The following is a 14,854-nucleotide window of genomic DNA, read 5'->3' on the forward strand; positions in this document are numbered from 1 at the left end:
TTTTTATGGTAATGACTCTTTGAAAATTTTTTGTTGTATTATTAAGATTGATTTTTAAATTTATCCAATTTTAGAACGGGTGGAATATTTTATTTAGGGAAATAACTTTTTTAATTTTCATTTCTCTTATGGTAGGTCCTAGTGTGAAACCCAATCATTGCTCAAGTGTCTCAATTCATCCCATGAGAAGACTTTTTCAAGGATTGAGGTTGTGTACTAAAATGCTTAATCTACTAAATGTTCTTCATTTGTTAATAAAAATATAACGATTCAACCTATCACATCGTGTAATATTATTCATTTTGAATTTGAACGCACACGATTGTATTTTTGAATTTTATTTTAAAATGTCTGGTACTAATTAAAGATAACATCACAATTTATAAGCAATTTATTTGTGCTCGTCAATGTGGTAGCCTGTTAGTGTCTTGCACTTACCACAATATACCCGTCCACAAGGTCGCCACAATCACCCCTCTTTTATGACCCAACGTCCTCGGCCTAAGCCTGCACGATTATACTCTTGAACTTTACTTCAAAAGGTTTTATACCAATTAAAAATAACACCACCATATATAAGTACGTTACATTTTTCTTACCTAGACGATATGCGATTGTACACTCATAGTTTGCCAGTGTGACAATCTGTTAGTGCCTCCCACCCACCCATGACACACCCGCCATCAAGGCCACCACATAAACACTTCAACCATTCAGTCATTGTAGTTTTATAAAGAGCCTAGGACATGATTAATAGTAATTAAATTATTATCTCTAAAAAAAAAAAAAAAAATCAATTCAGTTAGCAAAATAAATTACATCAATTCACACCCTAGATTTTCATATTTAGAGAGATTATTATTTTTTAACCATTTGTTGGATTGATGAATCCAATTCAACTTAGTAGCATGTTTGTTTATAGTGATTTAGGAATGTAAAATATTTTTTTTTAGAATTTTATTTTTTAGTTTTTGATGTTTGGTACAAATCTAATTTAAGATTTAAATTAAATTCATCAAACAATGTCATCCGAAAAAAAAAAAAAAAAAAAACATTTTTTAAAAAATATTTTACATTCAAACAAATAAAAAATAAAATTTATTTTGAACAAATATAGCCTCGTCACATCGTTCATGAATCCACGTAATTGCAAACTAAGACTGAACTTCTAACCATTCAGCTTCGCGATTAAACGCATAACTTACCAAACATTTTAGAATTGTATAGAAATACTCCGTAAATCTTTTCTCAATTTTATGATTCATGGATGAGGTTAGGTGGGACCCTCTAGACTTTTAGTCCCCACATTTACCCATACGTGTCGATTCAGTACAAAAAAAACATTGCTAAAACTTGACGGTTTGTGGTTAAATGATCCGATGTGACGAAGGTGCATGGTAAATATTACTCGTTGATAATGGGATCAGCATAGAAAACGACACCAACGGTGTAAAACTGATATGTGAAGCCGTCTCTTCTCTCCCTCTCTCTCCATCCTCCATCAAAGACGATATCAACAGCCCCTGTCACTCTCTCTCTAACTCTTCTTTCTTTAGTTATTTCTCTCTCCAAACTTTTTTCCACAGAGGTCTACAGTACGGAAGACGTATAAGAGAAGCTCTCATGAAAGCCAAGAACCAGACCGTTTCTGGGTGGTTACTACGATCGGATCGTGGGCTCTAACGCCATGAGAGATCGTAGAAGACGTTCTACGGTTGTACCATGGGCCAACATCTTCTGGGTCATCCTCTTCGCAGTCTTCTTCTACGGTTTCACTTTCTCCACTATACGTCTCGTCTTCAGAGGTAACTATGACCGTAAACCCCCTTTCATTTTCTACTCAAATAGAAATTTTCCCTCTTAATTTCCTTATTTTTTTGCACTTTAATCTACTTTTCATGCTTCGTTTTTTTAATTTCTTGTAAATTGTTCCTTTATTCTCGGTTTTTAGATTGTTTCTTTTTCTGGGTCTTCTTCGAATTTTGAAATTACGCATAATCTGATTCCTATATTCTAGGACATATTGAAATTCCGTTCTTCCACTGCATTCAATAATTAATTATATTCTTAAATTCGAACAGAATCGTTTCGTCCGAAACTGGTCTCGTCATGGCAAACTTCGGCGATGAATGTCATCTCCGGCGAGTCTCCGGAGACTCCGACTACTATCTCGGTTCGGGAAACGGTATTATTTCCGGACCAGGCACTGCTGTTCCTGAAATACCCTCCGTCGACTCCATTAATTTCCAAGGATGACATCGACTGTGTTTACACTCCACCCAATTCGTCTGAACCTCGTTTAAAGCTCTCACCGCTGTCTATCGACGGTGAGTATCTCGACCACCAGATCGTACGGTGTCCGCTTCAGCCACGTGGCTTAACTGCTTCCGTTGCCTTGAAATCGAACGGTCTGCTACTGGCAGGTCCCACACACCGTTGGGACTCGTTGGTTTATGAAGCTATGATTGACCGCGACAATACCACGATTGTCTTCGCGAAAGGCCTCAATCTACGGCCCGGAAGAGTCTACGACCCGTCAAAATACGAGTGCGTGTACGGCTGGGATTTCAGGAGACCCAGATTATTATTACGATCGGACGTCTTATCGATCGCCCAAGAGATCCTACGGTGCAGAACCCCTCTGAGTATATTGAATGGCCCACAAAAGGTCAATAGTAATTCCATCAAAGTCTCTGTCAGGGTGATTGGTAAAGGCATATTGCATTCAATAGCCCGGCCCGAGCGTCTCTTGGAGGCCGAACCATCAGCCCAGAAGCAACACGAAATGTGCATATGCACAATGGTGCTCAATCAGGCACGGTTCTTGCGGGAATGGGTCATGTACCATGCCCAGATCGGGGTCCAACGTTGGTTCATCTACGACAATAATAGCAACGACGACCCTGATAATGTGATAGAGTCATTAGACAATGCGAATTTCAATATTACCCGGCATGTGTGGCCTTGGATCAAGACCCAAGAAGCCGGGTTTGCCCACTGTGCCCTACGGGCTAGGGACTGTTGTGAATGGGTTGGATTTGTTGATGTAGATGAGTTCCTACATTTGCCTACAGGATTGCCATTGCACAATGTTCTTAGGAATCAGTCGAGCGAGGTAGGCGAATTACGGGCCTCGTGCCACAGCTTTGGCCCATCGGGCCTCACACGGCCCCCGGAACATGGTGTGATGGTCGGGTACACGTGTCGGATGAGGGGGTTCGAGAGGCACAAGAGTATAGTGAGGCCTGAGGCATTGAACTCAACATTGGTGAATTTGGTGCACCATTTTCACTTAAGGGCTGGTTTTGAGTATGCAAATATGGATGCAAATGTGTTGGTGATAAATCACTATAAGTATCAAGTATGGCAAGTGTTCAAAGAGAAATTCTATAGGAGGGTAGCTACATATGTGGTTGATTGGCAAGAAGAGGAAAATGTAGGGTCTAAGGATCGAGCCCCGGGTTTGGGGACTCAAGCAGTGGAACCACCAGACTGGTCAACCCGGTTTTGTGAGGTCATGGACACCGGCCTGAGGGACAGGGTTCTCCACATGTTTGCCTACCACCAAACCCACATTTTACCGTGGCAAGAGCATTAGGATGAGCGAGCAACAAAGATACATTTTTCAATTGATAAAATAAGAAAACAAGGAGAAGCCTGGTGGGAAATTTATTTTTATTACTGATGGATTTTTTTTTTCTTTTTTTCTTATTATTATTTTTCTTCTATATTGATAATGTGTAGGATGTAGAGACGTGTGAATTAGTTGACAGATTTTTTTTTTTTTTTAGATATACTTGATGAATATAAAAAAATATAATTATCAAAAAAGAGAAATTGCTGTGTGCTGTGTGCTGTGTGCATACTACAATATTTTTGTGCATAAATCTTCTGTTCTCTTTGTCTTCAGGTTCAAAACCTAAATATATGTAATTTTAAGCAGCACAACTTAATTATCTGTCTAAGATGGGAGTTGTATTAATGTTTCAGAATTATTAAATTTATTATTATTTTTTACTTAATTTAAGATTTTTATGAAATTAGAATTTTGAAATTAAAATTCTATAAAGTCCAATGATTTTAGACTTGTTATTCTTTTTAATTACCTCATGTGTAAGGTTGGGCAAATTTAGTGAAGACTGTCATCGGGCAAATTTTGAAAGACTCAAAGTGCTCCATTGCAAATTTAGTGAAGACTGTCATCATGCAAATTTAGAAAGACTCAAAGTGCTCCATTCATCAAATATGATGCTAGCTCCACATTGAAATAAAAAAATAAAAAAAAAAATTAATTTAAGATTTTTATAAAATTAGAGTTTTGAAATTAATGTCACGTGCAAATTTTGAAAGACTCAAAGTGCTCCATTGCAAATTTAGTGAAGACTCTCATCATGCAAATTTAGAAAGACTCAAAGCCTCCATTCATCAAGTATGACTCCACATTGAAATAAAAAAAATTAAAAAGTAGTCACAGGAAATAGAACAGTGAAAAAAAAAGTCTTAGGTTGATGTTACTTGTACCAAAAACTTGAAAGTGATCGGTATTCGGTGCCTTGATCTGCAGTAGGGAGAGGGATTGATGTGGGTAGTGGTTTGACAAAATTTGGCAGCAATCATTTAAATTTTTAAATTTATTTTACTTTTCTACCGTTGATTTTTTTTTATTTTTATGTGGAGTGATGAGAAAGCATGGGTCCAGTTTAAAAATTCAAATGTTACGTTGAAAAAGTTTATTTGTGCCTTGAATTTGAGTTCTGAAAAAGTTCAATTTAAAATTTGTATTAATTTTTTTTCTATTTTAAATTTAAGGCGTCGAATAGATGATGCCAAATATATTAAAAAAGTAATAATATTTAGAGTTATTTGTCTACTAATCCATTCTGGGGATTTAATTGTTAAGTATGTCTAAGTGGTAAATAAATTGTTTTGATGAATGAAAACATTTGCAATCTAAGCGGTAAATAAATTGTTTTGATGAATGAAAACATTTGCAATCTAAGAATATGATATTTAGAGTTATTTGTCTAGTAATCCATTCTGGGGATTTAATTGTTAAGTATGTCTAAGTGGTAAATAAATTGTTTTGATGAGTGAAAAAACATTTGCAATCTAAGATGTTTTGATGAGTGAAAAATTTTAAGAGCTGAATTTTAAGTGAAAACATTTTTAAGTTTTAATTAAAAAATTAATTATTTTATTTTATTAAATTTTCAGCGTTCAGCATTGTTAAATTTTATTACATTTTAAGTTGTGCTTTGCAATCTAAAATGTTTTGATAAAACTGAAGAATAAGTACTGAAAATTTTAAGAGCTGAATTTTAAGTGGAAACGTTTTTAAGTTTTAATTAAAAAATTAATTATTTTATTTTATTAAATTTTCAGTGTTCAGCATTGTTAAATTTTATTACATTTTAAGTTGTATTTACCTTTTTTAGTGATATTCAAATTATGTTATCAAATACTTAATTGAACAAACGCTTAATCTATTTAGAGTTAATTGTTGAAAGTATTAAATTTAAGGAAAAAATCATGGATAGAGACAACTATCATCATTTGCAATGTAATAAAGGTGGTTTATTAACTAACCCTCATTTTATCAAGGATTTTGTGGCCCAATGTTATCTTCCCTCTATTTATCAAAATGGACGGTGAATATCGAACTTTCAAAGAAGCAAAGTGGGTGTGTGAGTTAATTTCTTGCCAATGAAGAAAGAGAAAAAAAAAAAAAAAAAAAAAAAAAAAACCACCCTCATTTTTTAACTTCAATCTCTTCTTGATCAACTAAACCCTTCCAAACTTTTTCGAAATCAAAGTTCAAATTTTTTATTTGTTCATACAAAATCATGTAGCCTGTGTTTGGTATAGTAGAATAAAAAAGAAATTAATAATAATATTAGTTATCAGAGAAAAAAGAAAAAAAAGAAAGAGTATCGTATTAAATTATTAATTGCATATTGTGTTTGGTTGATTAATAAAGAAAAAAAAAATTAACAGTTTTAATGAATTTACAATCATACAAATTTTTCATAAGTTGTCTCTATTAAAAAATAAATACAAATATAATATTAATAAAATTTTATTAAAAATGTTAGTATTTTCTTTTATTTTCTCCCTTCTCATCAAACTTTAACAGTGTGAGAAAATAAAAATAAAAAATTTAATATATCACTCCAGATCTTCCCACGCTCTTTCTTTTCTTTTTAGAATTTTATACTAAACACAAAAAATCATATCATTTTATTTTTATATAATGGTTATCAAATACATTTAAATGCAATTTTTTAAAATAAAAATACTTTTAAAAAGTAGAAAATTAATCCCAAACGGGCTCTAATTACTTGTTCACCTCAAATTCTCTTTAAAAAATAATTCATTAAGTATTTCTAAAAAAATTTAAGGCTGATGACAGTTTTAACCAAAAATGAAAAATAAAAAAAATAATAATTCATTATATCTCCCCATCAAAATCAAATGGTTTAGTGTACGATTCCAACCATCATCATCATGCAATGTATCAACGGGTGGACGGTGGTAGATTGTGTTGTACACGGTCCTAAAGATCTGCATATTGACACTAAGCTTTCTCCATAAGCCCCCGAAATTATAGCCGTTATGTCTAACTTTACCAAAACTACAAACCCTATTCAAAAAATAAGACCGTTAAGCCAAACAAATTTCTTAGTTTGTTCTTCTACCGAAAACAAAAGGGTTTTCTTCTCACAAATAACCAATTCCAAAAAAAACCCAAAAATGGTGAGTGAAGAACCAAAACAGAGCCCCCCCAAATCAAAAGACGCTCCAAAACAAGCAGATCGAACAGGAAATGGCGAAAAAGTTGACAGCATGTTCAGCCCTAGATTCAAATCCGTGGCTGCAATGGCCGGTTGGGATGAAGAGGCGCTTCTAATCGCCAGTCTTGTTGTTGAAGACACACCCGATAGAGAGTTCAAGCAAAAGAAACGCTCTGATCCGCTGTTCAAGACCCCACCCACAAATTCAAGAAGGTACACACACATATATAGACTTGTATACGCGTAAGAGTTTTTGTTCTCAAGCATATTTATTGGGTGTTTCAGGAAACGAAGGGCTCAGAGGAGGAGTCCTGTTTCGATACCTGTGGCTGTTCTCAACCTTGATGAAGATGAAACAATTGCAAGAGAAGGTTTTGATTTTATCTTTTATTATTTATTAGGGGATCGAATTGGTTATTGGGTGCTTTGTTGATTTGATTTCTTTGGTGTTAATGATGGACAGAGAGTGAAAACAAGAAGCCAGAATTGAAAATTAATAATGAGAATGAAGAGAAGAAAATAGAAGATGATAAATCCACTGCACAAAGCTCAGGTGTTTCTTCCTTGAGTTCGAGTATCCCATGCTTGGATCGACTTCGTGAGGAGCTTTCTTGTGCGGTGAGAAAATTTTGGTTGTTCTTGATATTATATTTCCTATTTTATGGATCAAAGAAAAATGGGTTTTGGGTTTTCCTTAATTTTAATTAGGTTTGATATATTTGGCAGATTTGTTTGGAAATTTGCTTTGAACCTAGTACTACTACTTGTGGACACAGGTAAAATTAAAATGAAAATTTAAATTTCATATATTCCAAGTTAGTCAGATATTTGATGAATTGATTTTGAGTGATATATTCTCTTCCAATGTGTAGTTTTTGCAAGAAATGTTTGCGATCCGCGGCTGACAAGTGTGGCAAGCGATGCCCAAAGTGTAGGCAGCTAATTAGGTATATATATAGCTCTGACATTAAGCTAATCAGCAAATATTATACAAGAGCAGCTTTATTTCATTGAATATTGAGGTCACTAAATTTTTATTTGAATTTTGCAGCAATGGAAGGTCTTGCACAGTGAACACGGTTCTATGGAACACAATACAGCTGCTGTTTCCCCAGGAGGTCGAAGCAAGGAAGGCATCTGGAGCCTTAAATAGTCGAGAAGCCAAGCGTCGAAGCCCGACAAGAGCTAGCAATTATAATGTCCGTAGCCGGAGTATTCAAGCCTTAGGTAGTTCAGAGGCCGAGGGTCGGAGCCTGGAAAGAGTTAATAATCATAATACGAGGAATAGAAGTGTCCAGCCTTCGTCTGAAATATCGAGCAGAAGAGATTTGGATGTGATGAGGAGGAGAAGAGGGGTGCCAATTCAAGATGAGGATGCTGCATTGGCTTTGAGATTGCAGAGAGAAGAGTTTATGGATGCTTTTAGGGTATCAGATGAGCCATCATCATATAGAAGCTCTGTTCCTTTGGCCAGAGCAAACTTGAGAGCAATGGCATCTAGAGCCATTAATATTCGCCTTAGAGGCCGTCCAACATAGTCTAATGCACGCATTTCAGTTTCTGCGATGCTCCGAGGAAAGTCATCTACTCTGTTCAGCTTTTGGTTCCATGACTATGTCATCTTCATTTTTTTAATTCTTGTGGAAATTATCAAATATTTCCTAAAGTCTGTTAAGTGTATACATAAGGGTAATCCTACCAAGTGATTTAAATGCTCTTTTTTTAAAAAAATGTATTCTTTTTTTCATTTGGATTAGATTGAAATCTGTTAAGGATTTATAAAGTAACATTTTCATTTCTATGAAGACTTTGGAACAGAGAGAGAGACAAATCAAGGCTCTGAAACAGCTTCCGACTGATTTGTGAAAACCGTTTGGGTTTAGAGGCATGCCACTATCAAGCAGAAGTCAATGGCTATTGCTCGTACTATATTACAAGAGAAATGTACTAAATTTCAACAGCAATTCTTAAACATATTTTGAAGCTCTAACCTTGTTAAAATATTTCGTGGTAGTTGTCACTTCTACATCAATTGACTTCAGAGATACTGGTTAAAATTAAGAGGCCAGCTTACAAAAGCTCACCTAATTGTATCGATCATAATGTTATAATAGTTGATGCCAAGATAGTGTCTTAAGATGAAAGTTTGGGATTGACGGACTAATTGTATAATCCTGTGAGTGCCTTTGTTTTTTCCTGCATAATCGTCAAGTTAATCACGAACAGCATGTTCTTATTTAACAGGTTGACCTTAGATTATTTATGTATTAGAAAGGTCAAAGCTCATCTCAGCTTTAACCAACCACGAGCTGGATCTAATTAATTTATTCTCACAATTAGTATATATATAGCTTGTGAGTAGCAGGCCAGCATTGATTAATAATGAAGGTCTATATAGATGTAAGAAACATTTTGACAGATGAGTTTTGAATAGAGCTCAGTAGAAATTTATTTCTATGATACTGTCAAACACTCGGTTGTTTAATAGATGACAATGACTCGCTAACATGTTTAGACTGTTTCCTTGGTATTGTTTTAATCAGATATTGTTTCCATGCTAATTCCATACAAATAAACACTCAGTTGGAACCTAATTGCCCGGTAAGTTTGACTAAATCAACCACTCGTACAATGCCATGTGCAGTATATAAAATGGTTGATTAAGGAAGACTTGGGCAGTTGATAACCCCATGTTAACTACCCAAGTTGCGGCCTCTTTTCATTCCAGTACTGGTATAAAGCTTAACAGTTGGAATTAATGACATTATTCATTGTGTGTGTATAATGTCGAAGATGGCAAGTGGAAAGCCCTTGGCTCCATTTGCCTCAATGTGCATTGTCTTTGTGGTGATGGTGTTGATGGGCATATGTGAAGGGGCACATGCACCTGTACCTGCACCTGCTCCATCTGTTACTAGCGGTGAAGGTGGTGGCAGCACCTCTGCTGCTGCTGCTGCCTTCTCCCCTCACTGGTTCATCTCCACACTATTTGCTTGCTCAACCGTAGTGTTACCATTTTTCCTGTCTTTCTTTTATTAGCTTTTTGTGCTGCTGTTGTGATGTTTTTTGTTATAAAGGCAGAGGGGGTGGAACTGCTGGTTCAGAGAGGTCATGGGGCGATTGGGTTTTTCTTAGTCTGATGATTGCTTTCTCTCGTAATAAATTCTCATCCGTTCTTTCTTTTGTAATAGTTTATTTTTTTTTTTCACTATAGTGGAATATATTTGTGATTGTATGATGTTTGTTCTTGAATAAAAAAAGGTACATCTGAATTTAAACAAGTGAAAGTTCCTACTGCTTTGGTAAATAAGAAAAATATCCAAAAGAAAAACATCCAGAAACTGTGAAACATATCCTCATTATGCTTAGTAATACACTTGAATAGCCAACAATGAAAAGAATATAGTAGTTTCTAAACTCTAAAACACTGGCGTCCAGATGAATGTTGTGCAACTGTGCGGTCATCATTTATTTTGTGTATGAGAGGTTGAAATTGAGCTTCAATTTATGGCAGGGTATATATATAAAAGCAAATGTGAAAGGCAAAAATAAAGAATAAAAAAATGGGCCTAAGAACTATATGTACGTGGTGGTGATAAGTTGAGCTTTAGATCAAAAGTAAGTTTGTTTTTGAATGTGAGAAGTTAGGTCAGTCCCTTAAATCACCATTTGGTACTAGAATACATGACCAATTTGTTGAAACGATAGTTGCATAAGAGATCCAAAACCTCTGTGCTAAGGTAGAAGGTGATGTAGATATCACTCTAGTGTTCCTCTCAGTCCAAATGTCAAAACAAAACAATAGAGAACAATTTCCCACCAGTTCGATCTGCTTGTTTGAGCACTGGAGTTGAAGCTGCACAAAATCCATAAGGACAAAAGCTGAACAAAAGAATTACAAACGGGCATCTGCATATTCAAAAAGGATGAGATCGAGCAAGTTCTGAATAGCAGAGCCAAAGGAGCTAGCAAGACACAAACATATGGTCGTCATGTCATCACCTCATAACAGTGGTTTTAAGTGTTTGTTCTCAAAGAAAGTCTCATGGTAAATTTCTATAGCTCCTTGTAAACATCTTACACTAATGTATGACACTTAAAACATAACAAGAATGCATTGACAAGGCACTCGAACCAACTTTAAGTTGTTAATATCTCATGCCACTTGGAAAAAAGCTCATATTACTTTATGATGGTGCCTGATGTTGGTCTCAAAATTGTATAAATTATATACTTAAAGGGAGTTTAGGTCAATTGTTAGGTAAGGGAGGTCTTGTGCCAATTTCAAATAGTCTAGGTTTTTTTTTTTGGTGGCAATTTGCTCTTAAAATTAAAATTTATGTTATCTTTTTCCTAGTACTAGTATAGGTGCACGTGAAAATTGACTGTTTCAATCTATAAAAGCCTATATAAGAAATATTACAATCTTGTAGAAATTGTATTAGGTTACACAATTGACCTGAATGAATAGATCTTTACAGAACTCATTGTCTGTTGTAGGCTTGATGCCAGACAATGCTTAAAAAGTATTCAAATATTTACTGAAAAAAATGCAAAATTTAAACGTGGCAATGGCCTAGCATTCTTAAGTGACTGACATGCAACTTTCTTCACTAGTTTGTTACCTTGCAACAGTTTTTTTAAAAATAAAAATCATCCATAAATATCACATACGCATGACCATATATGTACAACCAATACCTCTACTAATATAAGAAATCCTCCACATGTTGAATAAGTACACTTTATGTTTGATTGAGCCAAAAATATTTGTATACAGATAAAATTTTCTTTAATGGGTTCTTTATTATTCACATATTGTGTGTCGATATGTATGATTATTATCTTTATATATGTTTGTGTGATTGATCATGTGATGATGATATTTTCACAATGTATCATAAAAAAAGGGAGGAATCAACGATTAACACGAAGGAAGGAATCAAGACAAGTAATAACGAGAATACAAATCAAAAGAAATTGTGATCAGCTAATAAAAGTTAATAGTTTCAAATGCTTATAATAGAACAACTGATAAGACAAAAGGAATAAAGCAATAAAATTTGGTTCATCACCAATAAACAAGAATGATAAAATAGCATGCCATTCAACTTTACTAGATGAGAAATAAACGAAAAATATCAAAATCCTCATCATCAGGAAAGTCTGACCTTTCAACTTCAACTGTTTTAGAAAAGTTACAAATTTGATCTGCATCAGACATGTAATCTTGTTTTAGAAACCCATCTTTGCCCCTGATTGCGACCAGACTGTCCCTATAGACGAAGGACGCATACCAATTCTTGGATCCAAAATCCTTAATTTCACGCGTCTGTGGATCATATAAGGCCACATGACCGTCTACATCAGTTTGGATAATAAGCTGATTGTTCTTCCAAAACCCAAGGAAGAACCAGAATTCTGTATTCATTTCAACGGTAAAATGTTTGGTCCAACACCCATCATCTTCCATCATCACCCATATGTCAAAAGTTGGATTAGAAAGATCATAACATATCAGAGCAAGGGAGTTATTGTAGGATAGAAGAGGAGGTGGGGAGTAGCAATGTTTTGAAGTTGGAATATGTACTGGTATATCATGAAACAATTCATTGCCCATGTCAAATGAAAGGATGAAATAACAATCTTCACAACTCTGAGTTGCAAGCCAGTGATATACCCCATTAATGCATGTGTTAGACAGAGGGGTGTGAATGCCATGATAAGGCAGAGCAACATGATCAAGATATCTCCAGGAATCAGTAGATAAGGTATACACAGCAACCTGGAAGGACCAAACCGATATGGAGCATCCTCCTTCGTAGTGTTCCAAATCCAAACCACCTTGTAATCATTAGTAATGGGATCCAAACCAAATCCAAATGTTTCAGTCCAAGTCATCACATTAGGTGGATGGTTACGAGGCAGTACGGGGAGGACCTAAATTCTCTGATTGCGGGATTCCACAAAGCAAAGCGATTGGAAGGATGGAGATTGGTACACAGGCACAATATGCCATTGTAGGGACTGGCAACAACCTCTATATAGGTGGGAATATCCAACACCACCACCACATCCTGAATCGTACAGGCGAGTGTTTCATCAGGGAACAATGAGAAATAAATGTGATTCACATCGTTACGACCACGAATGAAAAGACGGCCACTGTTACTGTTGGTGTGATGGTTGTTCAAGTGCCTAGTAACAAAACTAGGGTCTTTGATGATAGAGTACCAATTTTTGCATACGGCTCCGGCCCTAATCACTGATTTCACCGGCAGCCTTGAGAGAATCTCAATCATCACATCCTCATGAAGAAATATTTTATTACAACTCGCCATTTACCCACCTACCCCCTCCCTATATTAATTGAAAATCAAAGCCTTATTTCAATTGAAATAAAAATACTGAGAAAAATATAACAAAAACAGGAAATTGATTAAGGAGGACGATAGAAACTCACAGGATTCCTTTGGTACAGGAATATTGAATCATCCGTTGCCAATCTCGATCTATGTTTTTCTGTCTTTTTTCGCTTTCAAACATCTAGATTAATATACGCAATGGTACGGTTGGCGCTGCAAAATCTCTGAAACTCAATTGCTCTCTCTCTCTCTCTGCGCAAATGAATGAATTATTTGAGGAGAAAGGTAGTTGCCTTTCATGAGTGGATACTGCCCCCATATATATAAAAGAAAAACGCTATAATATTCTCGTCTTTTGGGGTTCTGGACTTTATCTGGCCTAGTGGGCCTTTTTAAAAGTTTTGTAAATGGGCTGGGTAAAGTTGGGGCGATCATCCTCCCGGGATTAGGGCCCATCGCCATCGCACCGCTGTTCTGAAGATTGGATGGACAACTTGAGTCGTGACTTGAAATTTATGAAATTAGAGTAAAACTAAATTTAATTTTGAGTAAAAAATCTCTCGAGTCAAATTTACGTGTCAATGGACTATTTTGGCGTACTTAGATAGGGAATACAAAGATAAAATCGATTTAATTGTTGATTCAAAGTGCTTGTCTCAGTTGGAAATAATGAGCACTATCAGCAATATATATATATATATATCTCAGGGTAAAATGTGGAAGAGCAAAAACTAGTAACAAAATGATTTTTTTTTTTAAAAAAACAAAAAAAATAAAGATAAGCTTGATGTGGCAAGATGAAGCTGGGGCTGCCATCCAATGGCTATGCGTTGTTGAAAACTAAGCACATTTCAGGGGTAATTTCTGAGAACCCATGTCACAAAAAATTCTCAAACAAGTTTTCCTTGTGATATCACTAGGACGAATCATAGATAAAATGGCCTTATTCTTGAACCCTCTAAACATTTAATTTGATCTCCTTTCAAAATAAGAAATCATACCAATTTTTTTTTCTAAATTAAATACAATTTTACAATTGTATTAAAGTTCTGAATTAATATATCTTGTTACGTCTTTTCGAATTAAATGTCCACCCTATCACGTACCATTTATCAATGGCTCTACTTACTCTATATTATCCTACGAGGATTGAGGTCTAATTATCTTACGAGGATTGAGGTCTAAAAAAAATAATATAGATCCTTTACCAAATTACCTTGAGACTTTAAACATAATATTAGGAGTTTGTGACTACAAAATAATAAAATAAATTAATCTAAACCACAAAAGAATAATAGAATAAGCCTTGAATACTTGTTCTATACTTATGTACCTGCAGAAGAAATACAATTAGTGAATAATACTGATTAGAAAGCAACAAAATTAAAAAGGAATATTTGTTCAGTTATGTTTCTATGTATTTATAAAAACAAATATTATGAAACCAAAAGGAACATGAAACAAGATTGACAACGTCTTTGGATTGTTATATCAAAGAGATCGCATACAACCATTTAATGGGATTTATATGATAGGAATGTAAACAAATTGAAAGTGACCAATCATGTCAAGAACAAGAACATTTAATATTGTTTGAAAATAATAAGATCTTGATTGTTTTAAACAGATAAATAAAACTAACCTAAACTAATCGGAGATTCAAAAACTTGCTGGGATGAAGAGATGGCCGGAAGGCTA

General features: G+C 34.9%; 2 protein-coding genes across 2 annotated transcripts; one reads left to right on the forward strand and one right to left on the reverse strand.

Annotated features, from left to right (window-relative positions):
* The first annotated feature begins 1,449 nt into the window (after window positions 1-1,449).
* Window positions 1,450-8,702, forward strand: LOC132283432 (glycosyltransferase family 92 protein RCOM_0530710). Its single transcript, XM_059785377.1, is given in 8 exon segments — window positions 1,450-1,805; window positions 2,082-3,609; window positions 6,744-7,004; window positions 7,077-7,162; window positions 7,255-7,409; window positions 7,518-7,567; window positions 7,664-7,738; window positions 7,843-8,702. Coding segments are annotated over 8 exon segments (2,760 nt in total). The 5' UTR covers window positions 1,450-1,687; the 3' UTR covers window positions 8,330-8,702.
* Window positions 8,703-11,907: 3,205 nt separating this feature from the next.
* LOC132282263 (putative F-box protein At5g62060) lies at window positions 11,908-13,132 on the reverse strand. The gene is made up of 2 exons (XM_059783870.1): window positions 12,793-13,132; window positions 11,908-12,635 (listed from the first exon to the last, which is right to left on the reverse strand). Exons 1-2 carry the CDS (start codon window positions 13,130-13,132, stop codon window positions 11,908-11,910), a joined length of 1,068 nt encoding a protein of 355 aa, XP_059639853.1.
* Window positions 13,133-14,854: the final 1,722 nt, after the last annotated feature.

The sequence above is a fragment of the Cornus florida genome, unplaced genomic scaffold (assembly GCF_030987335.1).
Source record: "Cornus florida cultivar Cherokee Brave unplaced genomic scaffold, ASM3098733v1 CherokeeBrave_3.0.0_Hap2_Chr11, whole genome shotgun sequence".
NCBI classification, from domain to species: domain Eukaryota; kingdom Viridiplantae; phylum Streptophyta; class Magnoliopsida; order Cornales; family Cornaceae; genus Cornus; species Cornus florida.